The 24437-nt window shown below is 40.5% G+C and overlaps 2 protein-coding genes across 4 annotated transcripts in view; one reads left to right on the top strand and one right to left on the bottom strand.

The window, feature by feature from the left end:
* The window catches only part of stk32a (serine/threonine kinase 32A), an 81250-nt gene that overhangs the window by 12016 nt on the left and 44797 nt on the right, over positions 1–24437 (top strand). For all 3 annotated transcript variants that reach the window (XM_084372923.1, XM_084372924.1, XM_084372922.1), the window contains exons 4-5: positions 2451–2602; positions 16508–16681. In XM_084372923.1, coding sequence (XP_084229049.1) covers positions 2451–2602; positions 16508–16681 — 326 coding nt within the window. The remainder of the gene's footprint in view (positions 1–2450; positions 2603–16507; positions 16682–24437) is intronic.
* Positions 8232–24437, bottom strand: part of LOC311268948 (uncharacterized protein) — a 65225-nt gene continuing 49019 nt past the window's right edge. Inside the window, exons 7-8 of the mRNA XM_084372929.1 lie at positions 11550–11618; positions 8232–8558 (exon numbers count right to left, since the gene is read on the bottom strand). Coding sequence (XP_084229055.1) covers positions 8392–8558; positions 11550–11618 — 236 coding nt within the window. The 3' untranslated portion in view covers positions 8232–8391. The remainder of the gene's footprint in view (positions 8559–11549; positions 11619–24437) is intronic.

Here is a 24437-nt window from a genome sequence, read left to right as displayed (position 1 = left end):
TCTGATTGGCAGTGATGGAAACACGACACCTCAGTTGACACGCTAATTTTCACACCTTAACGGGCACAACGCTGTGACAGAAAAAGCTCCGGACGCCGGCGCATAAATAGTTTTCCATCCATCTCTGTTCAAACAGAACAAGTTTGAAAGAGAGACTGAAGTAAAAGATCATCTACTCAGATCTAGCAAGATTTCTACTGTTTCATGTTTTTCTGGTACGATCGTGACGTCAAACATGACGCACCAGAGAAAAGACAGGCACACAAAGGCCAATTATGTGTCATTTGTGTATCTTTTAGATTATTTACTTGACCTGAAAAATGTCAGAAAACAGTGAAAACTGCCCATCACAGTTTCCGAAAGGCCAAAGAGATATTATCATAAAACTGCTTGGTCTATCTGACTAAAACATTATTGATTTTACTATCACATCTGACAGTAAACAGCAGCCTCACAATGTAGAAGCTGGAAACAGGGAAAGTTAAGCACTTCTGCTTGAAAAATGATGATTAATCAATTCTGAAAAAAGCAGGAGATTATTTGTTTTAGTGATCAACTAGTTGTTTTGAGGCACAAAGGCATGTGGATATCGGTTGCACCATTTTACAAATGATAGACCACGTCCCCTCTCTGTCAGTACTATATGATGCTTTAGTGTGGTAAAGCCTTCCGGTTTAATTTTCTCAAGTTCAACCAACAGCCCCGCGGGAAACAAATCTGAGGTGAAAGCAGTCATGTTTCCTCTTGCCGTTAAGCCGTCTTTCACATCAGCGCTTACTGAACATGTAAGCCCATATAGCGTCACACATGTGCGCTCCCGTGCACATACGTACAAAGGGTCCACACACTCTGTCCAACAACAGATAAGAAGTCTAATCACTGTAGATGGCAAGCTGTTCAATGGGAGGAGTGATGCGATCAGGGTTTGGCTGATTAACCGTGCCAGCTGGTCCACAGATCACTCTCTTAGATAGCAGTAATCACTGGCTTATTGACTCGTGTTGCACAGACAAGCACAACTACAAATAAATATGTGGTATTACACCGCTGCATATTGAAAACAGTGTCTATTCTCAGACAAATCGTCAGAAGGGGGTAATCACGTACAGTTTGATGTACACACACAGGGACAGCTGCCCAGATTGCACCAGGTGTTGTGTTCAGCGTTTTGCTGCAGCGCATCAGAGTGTTTATTTCCACTGGTGCAAGAACACCGAGTGCTGTTTAAAAGCATTTTTATGCCATTTTGAAAGAAATGTCCCCACTGACGCACACTAGCAGTTCAAATGAATGCTAACACGATGTTTCCCAACTCTAAAGTACTAAACACGCTGGTGTGAAAAGTTTAATGTCTTAAGAGGGGATTAGATTAGTGATCACAGAGACTGAAGAGAAATCCTGAAGTTTCCTTCCATCCTTCTTTGCCGGGCAACATTTTCTGGTTATTGCACTATAACACCGCATGTGTCCATGAGTCAGAAGAAATATCACTTGACACAAACATAGATGAGTGAGGGTAAACACTCTGTGTTGCATCATTTTTCATGAGTTTTTCAATGTGTCAGACGAAAATACATAACTACATAACTAACAAATGGTAATATTGGATAAAACATGGAGGTATGACACATCTCAATACTTTCCGGCTACACTTTTACACATTGTATAATTTTTGACAAGAGGAATGGTGATGTCTATTATATATTATCATGATGTTTATCATATTGGATGATGTGTTAGGTGTTTAAAGTCTGCACAATGCAAAATATGAGTCACTTCTAACATCCTTGAAAGTAAGGGTGCTCTGATCGGGATTTTTGGGGCCATTGAACAATTGCAATAAGCAGTATCCACCAATGTTGATCACCAAACAAAATGTTGTTTCTTTACGTGATTATCATCTAGTAGGTTCATCATTTTGTGATCGTATTGACGGATGATGTGATTCATGACTAGTGGTAATGATTATTTTTGCATCACAATGTTGATTTTCACTAAAAAAAACAGTGAGTGAGGGGAAAAACTAAACTAAACTAACAAGGGGATGAGGTGTAGGTGGAAAGAAACAGGGCAGTGCTAACGAGACTGATGTGAGACGGGTGTGGGGGGAATTCGGGCACAGGAACACAGGTGGGAAACAGAACACTAGGAACACAGGTGAGCAGGAAGTAGAAAGAGACGACAAGACACAAGAGGATATGATTACAAAATAAAACAGGAAATAACTAACCAAAAACCAAAACCATGACACATTTCTGGCAAAATCATCTAATCAGCTCTCCTGATCGGCCTTTATAGAATGAATGACAGCAGTTAACTGTCGCTGGCTGATCAATCAGAGTACCCTCTCACTTGAAAGTACTGAGGTTTTAGACCAAAATGCACAGTGTGAAAAAAGTGTCACAGCAGTGATCAAAATTAGGGAATTAACCCTTCTGTGATCTCACCAGGTCTGCATTGTACAGAAGAAGGACACTAAGAAGATGTACGCCATGAAGTACATGAACAAGCTCAAATGCGTGGAGCGGAACGAAGTGAGGAACGTCTTGAAAGAGCTGCAGATCATGCAGAACCTCGAACATCCTTTCCTCGTCAACTTCTGGTAAGCTACCCATGCTTTACAGAGTACAAATTCAAATGTTGTGTATCAACGAAGTCTGGAAGGTTCTTTAGGAAATTACATTTTGCTACTTTTTGAATTCAAACTTCAAATTCAAAGACCGTCTTACATTTCTGTCTGAGTGACTTTGACTGAACCTCCATTACTTAAACATGTATAGAAAAGCTGCTGCCATCACCCATTAGAGAGAGCTCTGGGTTGAGGTGTCGTCCACCGAGGAACACTCACAAGCCTCCATCCGCGTCATCTCATCCCGTGAAGCCGCTAAAAGGAAAATGTGGTTTGCTCGCTGATCCAAGCTTCAGCTCTTACAGGCACGACCCTCGTAGCCTGGCAGCTTCACGTTCGCCTCGCCACAGTTTGGGGGCTGAGGAAGTCTTTCCCTCAAGGTTGTAGCAGCTCATTCAAACTCTAATGCGCTGATCCGAGATGACTCGTCAGGTAATTTTCATCAAACCGTTCATCATAATTTGAAAGCCCAAGCTTTCGGAGCACCAGGAATTGTACTTTTGCGATGTCTGATAAGTATGGATGTTGAGTTTCCGTCTGGAAGGCGTCATTAATTCTTGATAAGCACTCCCACTCTGCAACGTTTGAGAGGAAGTCACCCTGGTTTTCTGTGGAGCAGAAAGGCGGAGAAGAGGAGATGTCAGTCAGAAGATGATGAATAACTGCCATGGTCATGTAGTCTACTTTTTAAAAATTGAGGGGAAACCATTTATATTAAAGACATTCATTAAGGATTTACTGACCTTAACAAGGCGTCCTCACTTTTGGTCCAGTAGCTGCAAAAAGCACAGTTAACTGCTAATAAATGCAGATATTAGAAGGAGATATCAATCTTAATAAAGCGACAGAAAAGCTTGGTAATGTGTTTGTAATGCTACACAATTATAAGAAACTCATAAGGTTTTATTAACCTTCTTAGACGTCTGTTAAGAAGTTTCTTTTACATGCTTTATAATGCTATTATTAAGGCTTACATAGTGTTATTAATGTAATGACGCATCTTATAAAGGACTTATGAAGACCTTGGGTCTTGGCAGAGGTATGCGCTCTACTGAGGGCCATTCTAGTTACATATTAGCCAATGCTTACTACAAGGATCCTATTATGAAGCGTTACCAATCAAACCCCTTTTTAAAATGTATTTATTGTTATTTCAGGTTCAGCAGTTGTTCTTTTGGTCTAAGGCACCTACAAAATACATGAAATTAAATTTCAAGCTTAAGGTTACTTTATTTATTATTCCCATGCTGCAGATTAAGGGAGCTGCCGCATCAGAGCGGACTCTCAAATGAAATTTTAGATTTTTTCCCCCTCATTTACCCTCTTGTCCCACTTTTCTATCCTCTCCTCGCTTGCTTCCCCTTTCGCCCATTTTAATCCCACATCTTTTTGAAAGCTCCTCTTGCAAAATCAATGGCTGTCTTTTAATTACTAATTTGAAGGGAAACAAAACTAAATCCTCCCACGGTGGGAATGAATGAGAAAAAAGGCCAAAAGCACAGTCCAAAAAAAAGGAGGGGATGTGGAAGGACAGCATGGCGCAGAAAGAAGGGAGGATATGTGGAGTAGAGAGGAGGTAGAGAAGGAAAACAGCAGAGGAGGTGAGCAGAGGAGTGCAGCGTACAGACTCATCAGACAAACAATGCCAGAGCTTGCTTTCTTGCTTGATTGCATGCTGTGTTGGACAAAAAAAAAAAAAAAAAAATAGTTGGAAGTTAATGCTTTTGGCAGCGTAAACTCCCTCTTGGGTGGGGGTGATTTCCTCTGGAGATGTGCTTGGGTCAGCGCTGTGCCCAATCTCTCTCTCTCTCTCTCTCTTCCTGTCTCTCTCACTGTGTTGAGTTGGCACAAGTTATGAATGTCCTGAGGTAAGCGCTCAAGGTCAGAGACGGGGAGAGATTAGCTGCAGGCATATGAAGCAGACTGAGCCGGCTACATGCAGAAAAAACAGAATATATTTTTCATCCCTCCCCTGGTATCTCCTCTCATCTCCCTCTTCTGTCCTCTTTTCATTCCCTCTCTTTCTTATCCTCCTCTACTATTTTCCTCTTCCACCACCTGCCTCACTTCATTTTCTCTGTTTCCTAGCCACTGGGCATGATTTCAAGAAATAATGCACCCAGAGGGCAGGAAAAAAGAAAACAAGAAAACAAAGTGGCCACGTCTGATCAAGTTATCTCTCTCTGTGCATTAGAATATGGAATAGTTATCTTGAAGAATCTTAACTTCTGGCATGAAGTGTGTGGTGCGGTCAGTGTATTGATGTGCCAGAACTGGTAGGACAGACCAATGTGCCAGCGCTGCACTAAGTCCCACTGTGTAAGGGGAGCCCTTACTGGGACTTCACCTTGTATCAGAGACGGGCAGTGACGGAGAGATTTTACTGATGCTGCTGTATTCAGCTTTGAGCCTTGCATCTTCTTTAGATTTTGCAGTTGAGTTGTTTATTGATGGAGGAAAAGTCACAGTGGTACAGTGACCGACAAGGGTAAATGCGCCGCAACACACAACACGACCAAATACACAAACGCGCTGCAACAGGAGTGTTTTGACACAAACTTGCAAATATAGAAATCCTGAAAACACATCTAGCTAATGGTGGTGTTTTGGAGTATTGCAGCGCGTTTGTGTATTTAGTTGTGTTTTGTCTATTAGCATGCATTTTCTTTAATTGCAGCGCATTTGCCTGGTGGGCCACCGTACAGTGGAAGAACTCAACCCAGTCACCAGAATAAATCTTTGCACCACCATCCCCTTTATCCATCCCTGATCGACTTTTACCTTATCTTACCTGACCTTAAAATTACCTTTAGCTTACAGTTTTTATTGTTCATTCTGATTAGTGGAGCCAGGAGGACATTATCATGTTTGTCTATTGTCAGTCTTGTTGTTAAATGTGTGTCAGGACGGATGCCTTGTCCTTTACTGCAAACCAAATCTACCCACGGGTACTAATTAAGTAACCTGAGCCTGAACCTCCTGATGAGAAAGTCAGGTCCTACATGTAATCTGAATGTGCTATGGCACATATTGTAGTAATGTCGATATGATGCATATGAAACCTGCAAATTTAAAGTATCCATTTGCAGACATGAACAATGCAAATGTTTTATTGTGCCGACTAAGCTGAAGAAGCTCTTGAAACTACCCGCCTGCTGTTTGCAGTGTTTAATGTGATGGATGTGTTGGTCACAGGTTGTTTAATGCGTTCTGTGTGAGTAGCACATTTGTTTCGGGGCGTCAAGTGGAAGGAAACCTGTGGTGCAGTAATATTCAACAGCACTGCAAATACATGTCTGTGATAACTTGTTGACTTTTTTTATAATCCAGAATTGGCAAACACAGCCGAACACATGGGGTTCAGACAAACTTGTGGAGGTTCAAAAGAGCGATCGCGCACAAATTTTCCGGTAATTCAAAGTTTTGATAAAAACCCAGAAAAACAAGGATTAAGGGATCTGAATCACCACAAATCTTCAATATCTTTTCTATTATTTCTTCCGCAAACTTAGCCACAGAGTCATAATGTTCACTGCCAACTTTTTCAATACATGGTTAAGATTTCAGTCTTAATTCTATGACATCTCCCATGTCTAAGCTCTCAAACGCTGTAATGATGTAACTTGCAATTGTAAAAAAGTAATTGCGTAACTGTCAAAGGAAAAGAAGTACATTAACAAGAGTTTATAACACTGTGGAGTGAAAGCTTCACTTGCCTCAGGGAGTCCCTCCTTTGCTCACTTGTTATGTAATCTTACTAATGCATTTCATTTCTATGCAGAGTGAGACATCACTCAGTGTAATTCTCCACTCGTGCATTTTTTTTTTTACTCAGAAAACCAACTGTAATGACATAATGTTTGACAAAGGCTTTCTCAAAAAACAAATCCTCCAAGCACCCACATCTAAAAGCTCCATGGTAAACCACATATGTTGCATCATACAGGCACTATAGTCTGCTTGTAGGGGACATCTTGAATGGATGGGGTGAGCTGGAATAAGCTTACTTCCAGACTTCAATGCTACAACCAAAGCAATAGTAAGATCTGCTGGCACAAACTGTATGCTTGCGTATCTGCGAAATGTGCACTCCACATCTTCATTTAACTTTTAACACCGCGGGCACTGCCAAACACGGGAAAGCAGCATGTCAGCATGTCAAGTGTTTGGCCCGATATCAAGGTGACCGGGTGAAATGGAAGATCGTAGAATCGGGGCTGGCAAGAACAAGAAAATGTTTTGATCAAGTGCTGATACTGAGTCTAAATGGTACATTCATGTGGAAGTAAACAAAAAAAGGTAATGTTTAAGGTCTTTAAGTTAACAGGTAATAAGGCACTTACAAGTCCTTATAAGCATTAATAGCATCACAAACACATTTATGAGCACTTGTTTACTGTTTATAGACACTTTAGAATGTTAATAAAAGCCTTATGAGTTTCTTATAATTATTTCTAAGAGCGTCAATGTCATTGTTAAAACCTTTTTCTATCTCTATCTTTTGGTTACTTTATTAAAATTAATACATACTTTATTTAGCAGTTAACAATGCTTTTTTTCAAGTTCTGGACCTAAAGTGAGAACAATTCCTTATTAAGGCTAATAAATGATTTATAATGTGCTAATTAACAGTTTATATAGTCTTATTAATCTTCTAATTTAAATATAGAGCCTACCTTTTTCTGCATAACAATCTCTGAAGAGAAAAGTTTTCATACCAGCGCATATCAGACAACATAGAGGTCATCAGCCATTAATATCAGCCAACTGATCTATCTGTTGGGCTATAATTAATTATGGCTTATAACAAGGACCTTCATTTGAAAGTAATTAAAGAAGCATAAAGGCCTTTTTCAGTTAAAAAGTAATTCTTTAAAAATAGGCGTTTTTTTTTCTAGCTTGTTTTAGTTCTGAGTATATTTTACATGTGAGATCCTTCATTCCCTGTGGGTGTGTGTGTATGTCCGCACGCATTCATCCATGCGTGTGTGCTCTGGGAACATTAGACCCAGAGTGATGGGAGCTGTCAGTCAAAGGAGGTGTTGGGAGACTGGGTTGGGAGGAAGGTCGGAGGGCCGTCGGCATCGATCCGACATGTCACAGTCTGAGCGGCCGGCCGGCTGTGTCCGTTCCAGCTGGCGTGTGTGTGTGGAAATGTGTGTGCGCACGCATAGTGTGTATGTCTAATCACTGTAATTGCAAAAAACCCTTTGTTGACCAACAAATTCCTGATGGGCCGTTGTATTACGGAGATTCACTGCTGTGGGTGTTCAATAGTTGGGTGTTAATTAACCAAAATCACTGTGCGGTTTTTGACTGAGGAAGTTTAGTTCATTAACTCCATAAAAGGTGTTCAGGTTATGGAAGACAGGTTACTGAGAGGGGAGAGCAAGTCCTTCTTAAGGAGCCCAATATCATTACGATTAATGAATCTCCTCTCTGAGAGTGGATAGGTTTAGGAATATTGCCAACTTTTGCATTAAAGAAAGGAAACATTTCTTAATGTAGACACTTACTGTAATGTAATTGAAAATTTGGCCTTTTTCTTGCTGAATACTGCAGTATGACCGCCTGTCTTTTTAGCTTTGAGGTCCATTATGCACTTAAAGCAGGAATCATTTGTGTGTTTTGAAATATACCCCCTCCGGCAGAAGACTGCAGCCGTTTTTCTTTTATTTGAGGGAAGCGTGTGGCATCACATGTTACAACTGTTAACCTTTGAAAGAGGGAAACCGGAGTCTTTTTGTAAGGACACGTTGCCATTAGCTTCTGAGCCCCTGTGGTTTCTGGAAACTTCCATTACTCAAGTGGCCCGGGGGTGCATGTGGCTTTAAAAGCTCCATGCAGGATGCTCTCCCATCAGACTGACTGCCTGGAGGCCACCGAGAGGTCACATTGAGATGCATGTGTGGCGGAGCAGATACAGACACTGAAAGAAAGACGGACAGAATTAGACGGCGAGAGAGAAAGAGAGAGAGAGAGGAAGAACGACAGGATGAGAGAGAACAAGAAAGCAAGAGAGAGAGAGAGACCAGATGCCAGCAAGGCTAATGAAAAGTCTGCACCATCTCAACGTAATGTACAGGTGCTAATCTGCAGTCTGACTGCTGCTCTCTGCTCTGCACCCAAAATGCCGGTTGAGGCATCAAGCAACAGCTGCTAATGGATGCTTGAGAAACCCGAACTCGACAAACGTGATGATTTTTACGCCCAAACCTGACTCATCATCACTCATCATTATCATTTAATATTCCTAATAATTTATCACACATATTTACACTATATTTTCACTTGAGGAACTTGAAAGCACTGTCTAAATTTTTGTCCCAAACCGGCAGGCCTGTTGGGTCTTGCCGGGCATGAACACATGTTCAAAATGCAGCTGCAGAATACAAATGGAGACAGTCAACAAGCTGCTGTCAATATGAAAAAAAAATACATCAAATGATGGCAGACAGGTAAAGAAACAAAGCTTTAATGAAGTAAGCTGAAGTCCAAAAATCCAAAAGCAGGCAACAACACTGACAAAAACAGATTGGGGCAAATCCAAAAGACTAAAGAGACACACAAAACTAAATGTAGTACACAAAGAGCAAACACCAGGAACAAAACCGACAAAGAGAGAGGGAAAAAGACTTACATACAAAGGGCTAACGTACAAATGAAACACAGGTGTGCACAGAAAAAGGGCGGGAAGAAGACAGGAAGTAGGAAGTCACAACAAGACACGAGGATGAATTCTAAAAATAAAACAGGAAGCATCTAAACTGAAAACCAACACCATGACACATCTTTATTATGTGGGTTATTTTACTAGTGATAACATTGTGAGAGGCAGCGCGAGCAGCAGCAGCAGCAGCTGTAATTACAGACATGCAGTAAATAGATATCCGTAAAAAGAAAAAGATGATATACCTCGAGCCTTAAATGTGAGCTGTCAGCTGGTTTTATTAAGATACAATAATGGAGTGACAGCTTCTGTGTAGACACTCTTCATGATGCACGTGTCCACTCTTGGTTGTGCAAACTAGTATGCTGTTGTTAATGTGGGTGTTAATTGTTTTTTGGGTAATACTTGATCGTGTAAATTTGATCACTTGGCTACAGCTGCTCAACTGTCACAACACTATTTTTTCTACCTCATAATTGCGAAAGATTGTTTTCAGTCATGTTTCAACATTAAACTTTCAGGCCGATGCACAGCTTCATTACGAGACTGGCTCTTTTAAATCACATTAGTCATACATATAGGATGTCACATTAATGTTAACTTGGGTAACTTCTCTGACCCGGCGCCTAGAGTACCTGTGACGAACAACTTTAATGAGTACCATATCTAATTCATTTTGACAGCGGTGGCAGCAGGCCAGCGGAGACTTCATTCATATTCAAACACCCTCTAAATACTGTGGCGCCATGTCAGAGAGAGAGAGACAGAGGGGAGACGATTTGGGGCTTTTAATGTCATAGAAGACCAATTTACACCCTAATAAGAGTGGAGATGTTGCTGAAATAGCATTAAATAAAAAGTTCAGTTAGCACGAGGTCAGTTACTCCCAGAGGGATGATGTTGATTTGCAGCTATAACATCTTACGTACAGCATGTGCAGCACTACAAATTATTATTAAATGCAATAATGAGCACTTATGCAGATAGTCAAGTGCTGAAGCAGTAAGAATAAATACGTAGTTGTCAACTTTGTGTTTCTGCAGGATACAAACTTCAGCTTTCTACTGTACATGTGTCTGCGTGGGCTACTTGCGTACATGTCTGAGTTTGTACATTATATTTGGAACTTTTAATGACTTACAAAACAAAGTTTCAGAGTCAGATCTTCAGAATAAAAGGTCACCGGCTCAGTAATCAGAGTTTTCTGTAAGTGGCTCACCGTGGCAGGCTGTTGGCCATCTTTACGGCATCTTTGTTCCTGAGCAACCATGTGAGAGATTGTTTGCTTACGAGACGGAACAACTTCCCCGAACAAACGACAGCTGAGCCCTTTCAGTTTTTAGCACCTTGGCTTTCTGATGGACGGACTTGTGGGACAGGAAACATGGAAACCTCAGCCAAGCGTGAGAGCTGGTTTTCTGATCCATTAAACTGGTTTCATGGAGGACTGCTGTATCGATTGACTTGGTGGACCCAGCCATTATTCAAGTAGTTATGTGCTGTTAAAGTAGGAATACCTTGCATTTTTAATATCTGCTTTGGCTTTCGTGTCAATGAATATTCCACTTACCAATTAAAAAAATAGTTGTTAAATAATATTTGCATTTCTTAGAGCTATTTTTTTTTGAAGCACTGAGTTTGTGTTACTCTGTCATACAGTTACCATGGTTACTGCTTAACAGTTTGCCCTGATTAGGCCTACACATAAAATATATATATACATACAGTGTATACCTAATGTCAATAGACATGACCAAGCCCGAAACAAAGCTTTACATCATTTCGAAATTTAGTCCAAACCCAGCCTTGTAACAGTTCATCACAAAAGGCCACAATGCAGACAGAGAGGCAGGCAGGTGGACATCACCAAAAACAAGCTGTAGTGATGAGCTGATGAACAAAAATCCTAAATCCAAAATGCAAATACCAAAAGACAAGCAAAGGAAAGTCCAATGGAAAAAAAAACTAAAAAAAAAAAACTAAAGAGAAATGCAAAATTGAAGATAAACCAGATGCCACAGAGAACAAAGCAGGAACACAGAAGAGGAGATGCAGGATGAAAACAGATGAATCAACAAAGATCGAGGGGAAAATAAAAGCTTAAATACAGAGGGATGATTAACTAATGGAACACAAGTGAGCAGGAAAAAGGGTGGGAAACAGACAAAGACAGGAAGTGGGAAGTAAATATGACACATGAGGATAAACTTTCAACATAAAACAGGAAATCACATAACTAAAATCCCAAACCGTGGCATGCCTGGCCTTTCAGCTCCTGATGGGTTTGGGCCGGGTATCCATCCTCTGCTTTTCTTATAGCTGCAATGATAGTTGTGTTATCCAAAGTGTACAGTGATAAATGAAGTACCAACAGCAGATGTTTGGTCAGCGCAGAGTAACAATGAACACTTGCCACAAGATATTAAAGAAATTAAAGATAAAGATTAGGAATCCCTGAACTTGCTCCAGGTCCAATGGAAAAAAAAGAAATTGTCTAATTATATATATTTTACATACTGCAGCATTAAAATAAATAAACTGCTGTTTTCCTCGAAGAAGCCAGTGTTTGTTTGTCTGCCAAGAAAAAGAGCAATTAAAGTCCAGCTTGTGTCTCTAAATGCTTCTGACAGCAGCCTCTTGGATTCTTTACCACCTCTGCTGGGTAGAGGTATTTACACTCTGCTGTGTAAATACCTGTCTCCAGCTGTGATTGTTGAATTTAAAAATGCAGGAGTGATAAGAAGTTTAAAGATTAGAATAGGTGTCTGTCATTTTGGCCAGATAAAGAAAACGTTGCTCTGCAAGTTTTATTATCTCGGAGGTTGAAACTTCGAAAAACCAATCACCTCACACAGAAACCTTTTCTCATCCATCTCACGTTGACTGATTGATTTTTCTTCAGTTCTGTGTTTCATTTAGAAAGAATTACAATATAAAGTGAAAACAGAAATGTAGCCTTATTAGTTCTTACACAACGACAAAACAAAGAATCAATGTGAAATAGAAAATAGCAATGACTGAAAAGGTGTTGGCTGCAGCCATAACTTATTAAACTTAATACAAAAGTTAGAAAATCAGATTATTACATTTTAGTGTAAGGCATGACTTACTTCTTTATCATCTGATTGGTGATATTCCTAAAGATTTCTTTTTTGTGTGGGTTTTGCATTATCTTGTGAGGTAGCTGGATTCACTCAATCACCTGACCCAGCCTGTTCTCACTCCCAACTTGTCAAATACAGTAGCTTACGTTAGTTATTTAACCCAAAGTATCATTTTTGCCTAAACCTAACCAAACCATTTGTCGTTAATAACATTCCAAAAGCCATAATACATTATGTCATACTATGCAAACTGTTTGTCAGCATGCTTTATTTTGAAAGTCTAACTGGTTGTTGGCAAAAACACATTTGTAAAACTAATCACTGTCCTCTGAGGAACTACTAGCAGCTAGAGACAGCATCTATAGGCATGGTTTATATGTGATGATCACCACCAGAAGCAACTGTTTGAAAACAACAATGGTGGCTCCTCAAGAGATTAGCATAGATGCTACCAAAGCATCAGTAATATTAGAACTGGAGAGTATATATATATATACATACAGTATATAGGAAGAAGAGCAAAGAACAGCACTGAAGGCTTCTCGACAGGTGTTTTTGCTCTTCTCTCAGCTGGCAGTGCTCTCCTACTGTTGATCTTATTGGTTGATGTTAGCCCGTGATAGAACGTGACGGTGACAGATGGTTCATCCAATCACCTGCCAAATATCTGTTTAAGTGCTTGCACTTTTCCAAACAGTTTATAGCGGCTCATTTCCAGATGGTTCTGTATAACAAACCATCTGGCGAGTCAGGTTAGGTTTTGCATTCATGTCCCCACATCTCTCTATATGGCACAATAACTGAGCACTACAGGTTATATAACACATTCTGACTCAGCCGATCCTCAGCTTTATACTGTAAACATACTCAGAATGCCATTTGAATTCTTCCCAAAACAAAAACCAGTATCATCCCATCATGCTGTCCCGTCCTTATGGCACAAACACACAAATAAATATGCAAACTTAGTCAAAAGTGTTTGAAAAACTAAGTGTCCGCAGGCGGGACTAAGTCATTCCTTCTTTTTTGATCGGCAGCATTGCAGCTGGTCCCATCTATTCAGCTGTACTGTATTGTACACTTGAAGTGGGAAGCGCTGGCCTCTTCTCATGATTTCCCTAAAACTGATAAACTGAGAAAACTGTTTGTTGATGGGCTGTATGTGTGTGTGACTGTACATCTGTGTGTTTAGGATAGGGTGACTCATTGAAACTCAAGATGGGCTGACATTTTGCCAGTTTAAAATTGTTTGATAATAATGCACCATAATATTTAGTGACACATGCAGGACAGTGTGTGTGTGTGGTTTTTGTGGGTTGGTGTGTGTGCGTGTGTGTACTACTAACATTGTGGGGACCAGCTTTCCTTATGGGGACTTACATTGTCCCCATAAGGAAAGCGTGTCCCCACAACAAGACTGTAAATAAATCATAACATAAACCATCCGAGGTTGGGTTTTGGTTAGGGTTAGGCTAGCAGTGGTTATGGGTAAGTCTACAGGAAATAAATGTAAGCCTATGTAATGTCCCTCAAAGTGATGGAAACCTGACTGTCTGTCTGTGTGTGCAAATGTATTTTCATGCACCCTTTGTGACTTTGGCGAGTGTGTGTGCATCTTCAGGACAGGCATCGAACAGATAGTCTTTCCACGCTCTGAGGCCACTGGCAATCAGATGTTAAGTGGTCTCAGCATTATCTGAGCCTTGGCAGACAGTTTTGAGTCAGCTCAATCAATCCCCATCCATCCAGCGCAGAAAAGCACCACCTCCAGTGTATTGGAGAAGGGTCCTTAGGAAGGGAGTTCACCAACGCGGCAAAAAACTGCCCTCAGTCGCTGAGGACTGAGTTTGAGCCAAGATGAGGGTCCTTACAGAGAAGTGTCTGCCAGTGGACAGTTGAATAATGCCCACCAAGCGGAAGTGAAATTGTAGCCTATTTATTTCAGATCAGGAACATTATGAAGGACTTAAGAGGGGCAACAGTGTAGTTCTCCAGTGTTATGGAAGATCTGTACTTGCAGAAGTAGGACGTTGTGTTGCACACAGAGCAATGCTTTAGGCAAGCCAGGAAATGTTGGCTCCTGCAATTCTTTAAAATATTATTTTTGCATTAATTAGTATCTTGTGGGAGAGAAACAAATTAGCTTATCATTTAGAGGAGGGGAAAAAAGTGGGAGGCTCAGCGTGTAAAATCAATGATGATTTGTGCAACAGTTTAATGGCGATGCAGTGGGCCGCATGCTGATAAAGGCTTGCTGTGCATGACAGTGCTTGATGGATGGATTCAAGGATGAATGATCACAAGTAGCATTACAACCCAGAAAGTTCCTCATTCACTAATAGAAGACTGAGGTGTTTTCCAGCGAGAACTATATACAGTAAAAACACAGTAAAATAATTCCCCCAAAAATTATTTTTGTGACTGAAAATTGAAGGAAGTGACATTTTGTGCCATTTACCCTGTCGTATACATCTAAGCAGACAGTTATTCCTGCCAAATCTGTAGACTACACACTGATGTAAGGAATATTTAATAGGTGTAATGGTCTGCTTTAATGAAATGGCAATATACTCAGCACTCTGATGGACATCCTGTTGTTCCCCAAGAGAAATAAAAGCAGGGCAGGCAGCCGCCTGAGCAGACAATGTTGCTCAATTCATACATATATAGAGCGATTATTAATGATTTTCATACAGGCAATGTTGATGGGATAGAAAACAAATGCTCAATAACACTGTGCACATACAAAAAAAAACAAGATAATCTGTTGATCACTAATGTAATCACAACAGAGATTATGTTTTCTCCATGTTGACTGTTCTCATTTGCTTTTTGCTGTAGAGACCAAGGCAACAACAATAATCAGAACTATGAGGATGATTAAGTTCCAGAATGTATTTTATGTATGCCGATGATGTACTGATGTTTATTTAGCTACAAAAAGGCTGTTTGGTAGGAAGTATGGAATATGTTTTGTTAAGTGAATAGTTTTGTTTTTCTGTCCTTCATTATCAGCACTGATTGAATCATTACAGGGTTCAATGTTAATGTTTTTTTCACTTGCAATGCCACAGAACTAAACTCCTATTCCAGCATAAGCGAAATGTTGGCTTGTACTTCAGCTCATAAACAACTTTACCTGCTGCCATTTTCTTGTGAGTACCTGGCCTGTAGGCTACTGGAGTAATGCAACTTTCAACAGAGATGAGAAGGATTAAGATTGCCCGAAACCTAAATAATGTCTGGAAATAATGTCTCTCCAGGCGTAAAAACTAAAATGAAAATATTCATTGTAAGGATTAAAAAAGGAGAGAGGGAAGAAAAACAAGACACAAAAGAAAGAGAAGAGATAGAAGACAAAGATACATAAAGATTACTATTTTTTACTAAGTGTACGTAATGTCAAAAACTGTGTTCCCTGTCGCACCAATCACCTAACTATCGTAGCAACTTGTGTACAAGGCAATAAAGGATTTTCTTAGCTTGTTAGCCTTGAAGAAAGGATAATGAGCATTGCCTCAGGCATGACTCAGCCAGTATGTTGGTGCTCTTCCTGCAATGTGAAAGACTGTGACAAGTGCTTTTCTTCTGCTTGTTGTAAGTCCTATAGAGTAAGAGCAGCATCTCCCCTTAGAGACCCTGGGAGGCTACTGAGGTTATGTTTTTCTGAGCTCATGAGGTTGAAACACTGATGGGTAATCCAGTTGAACCGTTTGTTCTTGTCAGACCTTTTGTAGTGAGGTCTCTCCCACTGTCTTCTAAAGATTGATAAGCCCGAGGAGCACGAGGCTGACATGAGTTCAATCTGCAATTGTCATCCTTTTTATTGTTGATGGGTAAAAGTGTTAAAAGGTTAGAAAAACAACCTCACGCTCTCTTAGACAACATACGCTCTTCACATAATTTTATGGTAAATATGTGACACTTCATCGTGGCTGTCTTGTCACTTTCTGTTTATTACCCTCCTCTTCTCACCATCTTCTTTCCCTTCTCACCCCGTACTTCCCTCAACCTTCTCTTCTCCTGCAACTCTTCCTCCCCTTCTTTGCTAATCGTCTTTCCTCATTTCTCTTTTCTTCTCTTCCTGACCTCCTTCCCCTGCAGGTATTCCTTCCAGGATGAGGAGGACATGTTTATGGTGGTCGACTTGCTCTTGGGAGGAGACCTGCGCTATCACCTCCAGCAGAACGTCCACTTCTCGGAGAACACTGTCAAGCTCTACGTCTGTGAATTGGCCCTGGCCCTGGGATACCTACGCAGCAAGCGCATCATACACAGGTGAGATGTTTTCACTTGTAGCCCTTTTTCATACACATGTTGACTTGGTTTGACTTGGCACATCAGCCCAGTGCGGCAGGGATTTGCATCTCTATTACACCAAGGCTAACTGCCTGAAGGTTTGTCTTTAACTGTAGCTGCATTTGTCTTAAGTTGATGAAGTTTAAAAGTAGCGCCCTCTTTAATGCTGTTTACTATCAAGCTGTGCAACGGTTGTTGGTAGCCAGCTACAAACCATCATGGATTTTCAGGCTGTTGTTATGATTTTGCTCAGCATCTACTGCTTATTGCTTGAAAAAAAGAGATGGTCCCTCATCCGTGAAAGATGACAAAGCCAATGTGATGTCACCGCAACCCACTTGGAGGCAGTCGGGGGACTTTGACCAGACTCAGGGTCGATTTAGCACAACTCTGCATGCTTGAACTGGTAATGGCAGAGTCACATTATATTCTGTGCTGATCTGGAGCAATTTACTGATGGGAGGAGAGCTCAGAGATTACTTTCTCCAGATCTAACTTTCTTGGATTAAAAAGTGGATTCATCTTCACTCCCATTTATCAACCTGACTGCAGCAGCAAACCGCAGAGGTGACCTCCATTTTCAGGTGTTTTTGGACTGTGATGTTGAGGGGAAATGTATTAACTTTATGAAAGTAAGGTTACAGAGACGGGAGGAGACAAAGAAGAAGAGAGAAACCCGTAGACTGTTGAGTGCTGACTTCAGTCAAAGGTTGACCTGAAATCAGCCTCTGTGTGCGTGCTGTTGCTCACTGACAGCTAATGTGCAGTAAGGAACACCTTGCTGGTGGTGAACACACTATTAAACAACCACCAGTGCTGATGCAAATCAATCTGTTGTGACTCAGGCACAGATGTCCATAGACGAGAGAATTTTTGGTCTGGGTTTGAATATTGTTGGAAACATTTGGGATGATGTAAATACACAACTCAACAAAAATATATAACAAAGTTGTTGTCGTTTTAGGCATTTTAAGGCAGAAATGTCACATATTTTATCTTTGATCTCCTTCCTCTGAACCCTTTTTGTGTGGTTTATTATTGTAATTTGTTTAATAACCTTTAATAATGCAGAGGGGTTTGCTGGCGTCTCTATCTGCACAAATAACCTGAGATAGATAGTCTTGGACTGGTTGCCCTATTATTTCTATTCCTGATACAGTGAGTGGCCCCCTTCTGTCTCTCTCCCTTGTTTTTCCCCACTGCGTTTGAACATTAAGTACCCCGGTGTTCTTTTCTCCTTGGTTGTCCACTCCCATATTATCTTCTAATATGACTGCTCCACCGCTGTGCAGAAAGGTCAAGCTGTCTTGACATGAGGGTCACACCTGACACAACAGTTTACCCTGAGATGCAGACTATGGTCATCACAAAATGCCACAGTTCTGTCTATGCTGCTGTGTCGATGCCTCGTTTAATTTATAAAATGCAGGTTAAGTGCTTTTTAGGCAGAAATGGCTGCAGCTATAGCAGTGCCACAGACTCAATTTGGCCAGGAAAGACATGGCTACAGCCCAGTATTATTATTTTACTTTGTTGAAGTGACTCAAACTGCTTGGGATATCCTGTTACTGCCAATGATGCTGCCAAAATGCATTTAAAACACTGAGTAAGGGAAAAATTTAAAGCTGTCCTTTGTCTGTGGCACTTACCCAGCCCGTTTTCCTTACTGGAAACACACAACAAATCTACCTCATACATGCAGATATGATAAGATACACAGCCAGCGCAGACCTGTCTCATAACAAATATTTTGTTATTGGCTTTGTCAAATACTTTTTGGAGGAAACAGAAGGATGTTAGTATGGGTGGTTGTGAAAGAACAGGTCCAAAATGTGTGTCCCATATGTGGTTTACATATATACTCAAATACTGGATTTATTTACCTCAGTGGCAGAGAGAACCGGGTATTGTTTCAAACACACTTATATTGGATTTCCCCTGTCATTGCCAACTAAAAACGTGCTCCATTTTTACCTGTTTGTTTGTTTGATGAATTGAGAATTATGTAGATTCAATTACATTTATTCCAAGAACAGGTGTTTAGAGATTTTTCATATCGACCACTCTGTTGATCTATGTTTCTTTTGTCTAACACAAATACTATTTTCATTTACTGATACATTTTAATAGAAAATGTCCCACAGCCAACCTTTTATTGGTGAGCTTTAAGTGAATATAATGTACTGATGACATTAGAGCCGTAGAAAAGTATATTATAGGCTACCATGTGAGCCACTGAAGTAGGTTACAGGTGTTTTTTATCAGCCATCTTTTTGCTAGCCTTCTGAATATCAACTTTTACTTTTACAGTATTTTTATTAGGGGTTGGCCTCCGATATGTTTTTTTTAGGGGCGACAACGATAACGATAATTAGTAATCAGGGAGACCAATAACCGATATTTTTAGAATAACCAGAGAGATGCTTTGAGTTGCCTGAGCATAACGTTAACAACGTTAATCATGCTCTCGCTACCAGGAGCATATGCCATAGAAAAATACATTCAATAGACTGATAAGCATCACTATTAAATAGGGTCAGAAAAAAACTGATTGCTCAAGTTGATAAAAAATAAAATGTGGGCATAATAAAGTTTCTGTTTATTTTTGCAAAATAGTTACATGAACATCGTTTGTAGGAAGATTAAAGATACAGAAACACCTACTGAAGTACTGAATACTGCAGTCTACTAAAGCACAATCTAATGTATACTTTGACTCTTACGTACACACAGTGCAGTAAGTGCATACATTTATAACGTGGACAGCCTGAGTAGTGATTTGTTCCAAACTCTGAGGCACTGTGGGGTCCACCCACTGCTTAGACCCACTCCTCCACTGCGGTGAACGAGGTAAACATAGAAAAAGAGGCCTTCGCAGATCATGACTAATAGGAAACATCACTGAAACAGAGAGCACTCATTTATCAACACCCCCAGATAACAAATTACGCCATTTAACCTAAAGCAGACTACTTGGTCTTGTCCATGCTCTTAAACCTCCACAGGAAAGAGAGAGAGAGAGGGAAATAAATGGGACGGATTATTAATTTGCTTATTCATTCAGTCCATTGAGGGATATGAATATTTAAATCGTGTTTTCTATTTCGGTGCTGGAGAGGACAGACTTGCCACTTGATGTGCAGGTGTTGGGGGCGTTTGTTTAGACGGAATCAACATCTTTTCAATCTGCATTCATTAGCTTCAAATAGGAAGAGGAGCTGAAAGTAACTCTCAGCTCATCTCTATGGAAATTGAATATATAATTTCCTCCCTCAGATGTGGACGTGATGACTTTGGTACAGCGGGTGACTGAACTTGAAGCCGTCGGAATGTGTGTGCGTGCATGCACCTGCGTATATGTGTGTAAATGCAGGATGTACACATTCTCCTTCCGTTGGTCTTTGATGATAATGAGAGGAGTAATAACGATAATTACATTAATTGCATGTAATATGATGAGTAATTATTTGACAAGTTCCATCACGACTATGACAGAGTATGCTCGAAAGTAGTTTGGTTTGATAAAAAGGCTAAATACAGATGTTAGTTCAGCTGAGATTTTTTTATTCAAGAAGTTTCATTGGGGTAAAGATCTCCTCAGAAAGACAAACCTGTGAAGAAATTACATTGATTCTGTTATCTGGTAATTACTCTGGTTTCTGTGAATTGTTCTGAAGCTCAATAAAAACAGATAATATTTGACCGAAATTTCTCCCATTTGTCTGGGACACTGAAATCTCCCAGGACACATTGACCGGCACCAAGCCTGTATTGTATGAGTTCACATTAAGACAAATCAGTCACACAAAGCAGTCATCATACACAGAACACACTAATCGAAACAATTACAAATATCAGTAAAAAGAGATGAATCATAAACAAATAGGATGTTCGACATGAGCTTTACCGGACAATCAACATTGTTGCCAGGTTTTTGAGTATTCATAATTGATTAGATTTCCATTGAGGTCACGATTAGGAGAAGGAGTGTTAAAAGATTGTGCTCTTGTGAAGTGGACACATGTTGTTTTTATAGAGTTTACTGAATTAATAAAAGAGGTCTGGGGGGCATCAAAAAGCAGACTGCAATCAGGATAACGGATGTTTGTGGTCGAAACAATAGCATAAAAGGGGGTATCGTCTGCATAAAAACTTGCATGGCATTGGTAATACGGATCCTTGTGAGGTACCTTTATTAACTGTTAGTCCACTGGATTTAAAACCACTGGCAGCAACTAGAGTCTATGAATCCCTCCTCAGGCTGAAACAACATGATTTTTGACGAACAGAAAGCTTCAGGAATCGGAATAAAAGTTATTTTATTAGCTTAGAAATAATAAGAAAGAGTTTTGATATAAGGTTGGGTGTGGTTAAGGTCAGGGTAAAGAGCTTTGGTGGAGTTCTGTCTCCATCTGTAACTAAAGTGGGATCCATAATAACGACAACAACAGACATCCCTGTGTTTAGCATAGCTAATTATTTTCAATAATGAGTTCTTACACTGTACGGCAAATATGAACAGTCTCAAGGGAATGGGGATAGAACAACAATTAGGTTAACAACAGCAGTTCAGGTAGTCTGGCATGTGACAGAGCCTGGATGGAAAATCAACATCATGGTGACACACGCGAGCCTCTGAGCTAATATGATGCAAGGTCAAAGTAATTCAGTTCCTCTGTTGTTAAGAGGTAATGGATTTTACTTAAAACAAAAAATAAAGGAGGGAACTCCTATTTTTATGCCAGTAATACTTACGTTTAAATAAAAATATATCAGTTTGCTCATGCTAGTCGTATGTTAATGCTGGAGTTAAAGTTATGCGCCAAGATTATAAGTTGAATGATAAGTTAGGTTTATTACAGCTTTGTGGTGGGACAACATATTTTTGTGATTGGAGTGTGTATTTGCATTTTAAGACATGCTCAACAACAGCATATATCATATGTCCGGTTCAGCCTAATTCAGGGTTGGTTATCCTGTGTTTTTAACCCCGAGCTCTCTCAGGAGTTTAAATTATTAACAACAGAATGAGTCTCAATTAGGTGACATCTTCAGAGACTTGACGAGTCTCTCCAAACAAGTGGAAAGATAAATGGCAAGTGTTTGACAGCGGAAGGCATATTTGTCTGGGCGTACGTTCATGTCACCACAGCCTCTTTGATAGCAACAACAGTCAATGGATGAATCCTCAGGTGCATTGTGTTGCATCCTGGATTCCCCATAATGGAAAGACTTGCATGATGTCAGCCAGCAGATGCTCTTAACGAGTCAATACCGTTTCATTTAGGAAACACACTGCCCATTAAAGTGGTTAAGACACTAATTGTTTGGTTCCTATGAAACTGACAGAGATGGATAGAGATCCTTCAGTTGACAGTAAAAATGAACAATGGACAATTCACACAGTGATATAGCAGTACACTGGTTTAAAGCATTAATGTGTTGCTTGAAGTTCAAACAGTCTTTTAAATAGATTCTCAGTATCTGAACAATGTGATGAAAATATGAATAAAACCAAGTATTGAAAATGGTGGTATTACACTTGATTGCTGTGCACAGTCCTTCTTTATTATTTTATAGACGGTTGTCTAAGCAATGCATTTTGTATTAGTTTGAATCTGTTCAAAGTATAATAGCAGAAAAAAAATCATAGTTTACAAAAACCATGAAAAGAATGCTCATTCCAGTTTATTTTGTGTCGCTTGCAACGCAACAAACAACAACAACTGACACACCTAATCCACAGGTAAAAATAGTCTGTAACAAATGCAGAATTTACATCTGTTCCTAAAGTTTGTTAAAAACTAACCGTCCAGCTGCAGCTGGAGCAGATGTGCTTGGGGCTGAGTTCCACAAACAGGCTGTTGAAGTCTGAGAGTGATGAGTGACAGACTGACACATTGTTGGTTTTGGTCTTTGTAAATTGTCTGGTCTATTTATTCAAATTCCTATTTCTTATCAAATGAACCAGTTGAAACAAACTGATACCCAGCTGTTGCGGCAGACGGCCTATTTCAGCCAAGACGGATTCTCTTTTGGAAGCTCTGATCTCTTCTCCCTCACACAACACACAGACAGTATATTATTCCTTTCCCTCATAATCTCTCTCGTTATCGCTCCCTATTTTTTCCCTCTTGTGCTATTTTCTCCACATACAGTACTTTTATTTCTTTCCCAAGCCCTTCTTCTCCCTCATCCTGATTTCTTAGTCTCGGCTGTGCAGGATCCGTCTTTCTCTCCGAGGGAGTGGCACAAAGCATAGCTCGGCTTCAAATAATTTATTTGCTCGTTCATCCCCTTCTTCTCCAGGGGCCTTTTGCCAAGCCGCCAACAGGGCCTTAATTCACCTATCTGGTTAATTGAAGGTGAAGGAACGAGAAAAAACAGTCTCAGAGGATCTTCTCATGGACAGTTCTTTAAATGAAGAGATAATATACAGTATGGCAGATTGCACGGAGGCAGGCAAAGTTATTACTCTTACTCTCTTTCAGCTGCTCGAAAAGGCGAGCGTTTGTCATGTCTTCAAGTGAGGTATTCTTTATTCATGGAGTGTGTTAATGTTTAATTCTCCAGCAGCAGAAGAAGAAGAAGAAGAAGAAGAAGAAGAAGAAGAAGAAGAAGAAGAAGAAGAAGAAGAAGAAGAAGAAGAAGAAGAAGAAGAAGCAGGAGGGAGGGGAGGCAGGGAGAAATTATAGCCTCATATTTCATAAATACAGATTAAGGTGCCAGCTGGTGCCAGCTCTCCCATTTCCACCACGAAATGGTGAATTGAGCATTATCATGGTGGAAAATCTCCCTAAGATAGACCCAGCTCGCAGCGGCAGATTAGCTGATGGGAGGAGGTTATGGGCTCTGAACATGATAGAATGTTTACCAGCTAGTCTGCTCCAAACACATCACTAATTGCCTGTTTGTGTATTTAACTCACGTGGCCGCCTGAAGGAGAAAGAACGACAGAGATTTTGGCAGAACGCGACGTAATCGAGCAGTCAGAAAGGCAGACAGAAGGAGCTACAGGCGGAGATGCGGAGTCAAAGAGCCAGCCAGAGAGGGTGGAGAGATAACATTTTTATGCAACATTCCCTGAATGTTTCTGACTCAGTCAATTATTCATCACTGGTAATTGTGATGTGAGTTTTGGCCTTGGCTTTTTAGTGCCGACTGGCTGCTTTCAGTGTCTGCTCTGCACTCGCCGTCTCCCAAAAATCAGCTACCAAATTAGACGGGGGACTTGTCAAGGCCGACTCTCGTCAACCAGACGCACTCGGCATGTGTTAATAAATAAGGAATGAACATCTCAGTTGTTACTGTCATACACACACACTCAGTGTTTACCCATGTGCGTAAACACGTTGGCGCACACACACACACACACACACACCTGTGCGGTTCTCACACTTGTCAGAGCTGCTTTTCTTTAACAGAAAGAAGAAAGGGTGAGTGAGAGACGCAGCAGTTTGCCGGGGTGGAGCTGTTAGCCTCTGTGGGTCTAGTTGGGCTTTCAATTCACGTTCAAAGGCAGCGGCTGTCTGACTCGCTCTCCGGTGGCTGGTGGGCGTGGGTACTTAGAACTGAGGGATTCTGACACTGCCTGCATCTGCGCGTGTGCGTATTTCTGTGTTCATGTGCGCCTATGTGTGTGTGTGACGCTTGTTTGGAGTGTGTGATGTAGCTGAGCTGTGGGCTTTCTGGGGCTTCCAGAGCTCCTCCACACTCCTTTGTGGCAGAGAGGGAG

Source organism: Pagrus pagrus (genome assembly GCF_965226575.1).
Source record: "Pagrus pagrus genome assembly, chromosome: 14".
NCBI classification, from domain to species: domain Eukaryota; kingdom Metazoa; phylum Chordata; class Actinopteri; order Spariformes; family Sparidae; genus Pagrus; species Pagrus pagrus.
Note: the sequence above shows the minus strand (reverse complement) of the source record. Positions and strands in the feature narration are given on the sequence as shown.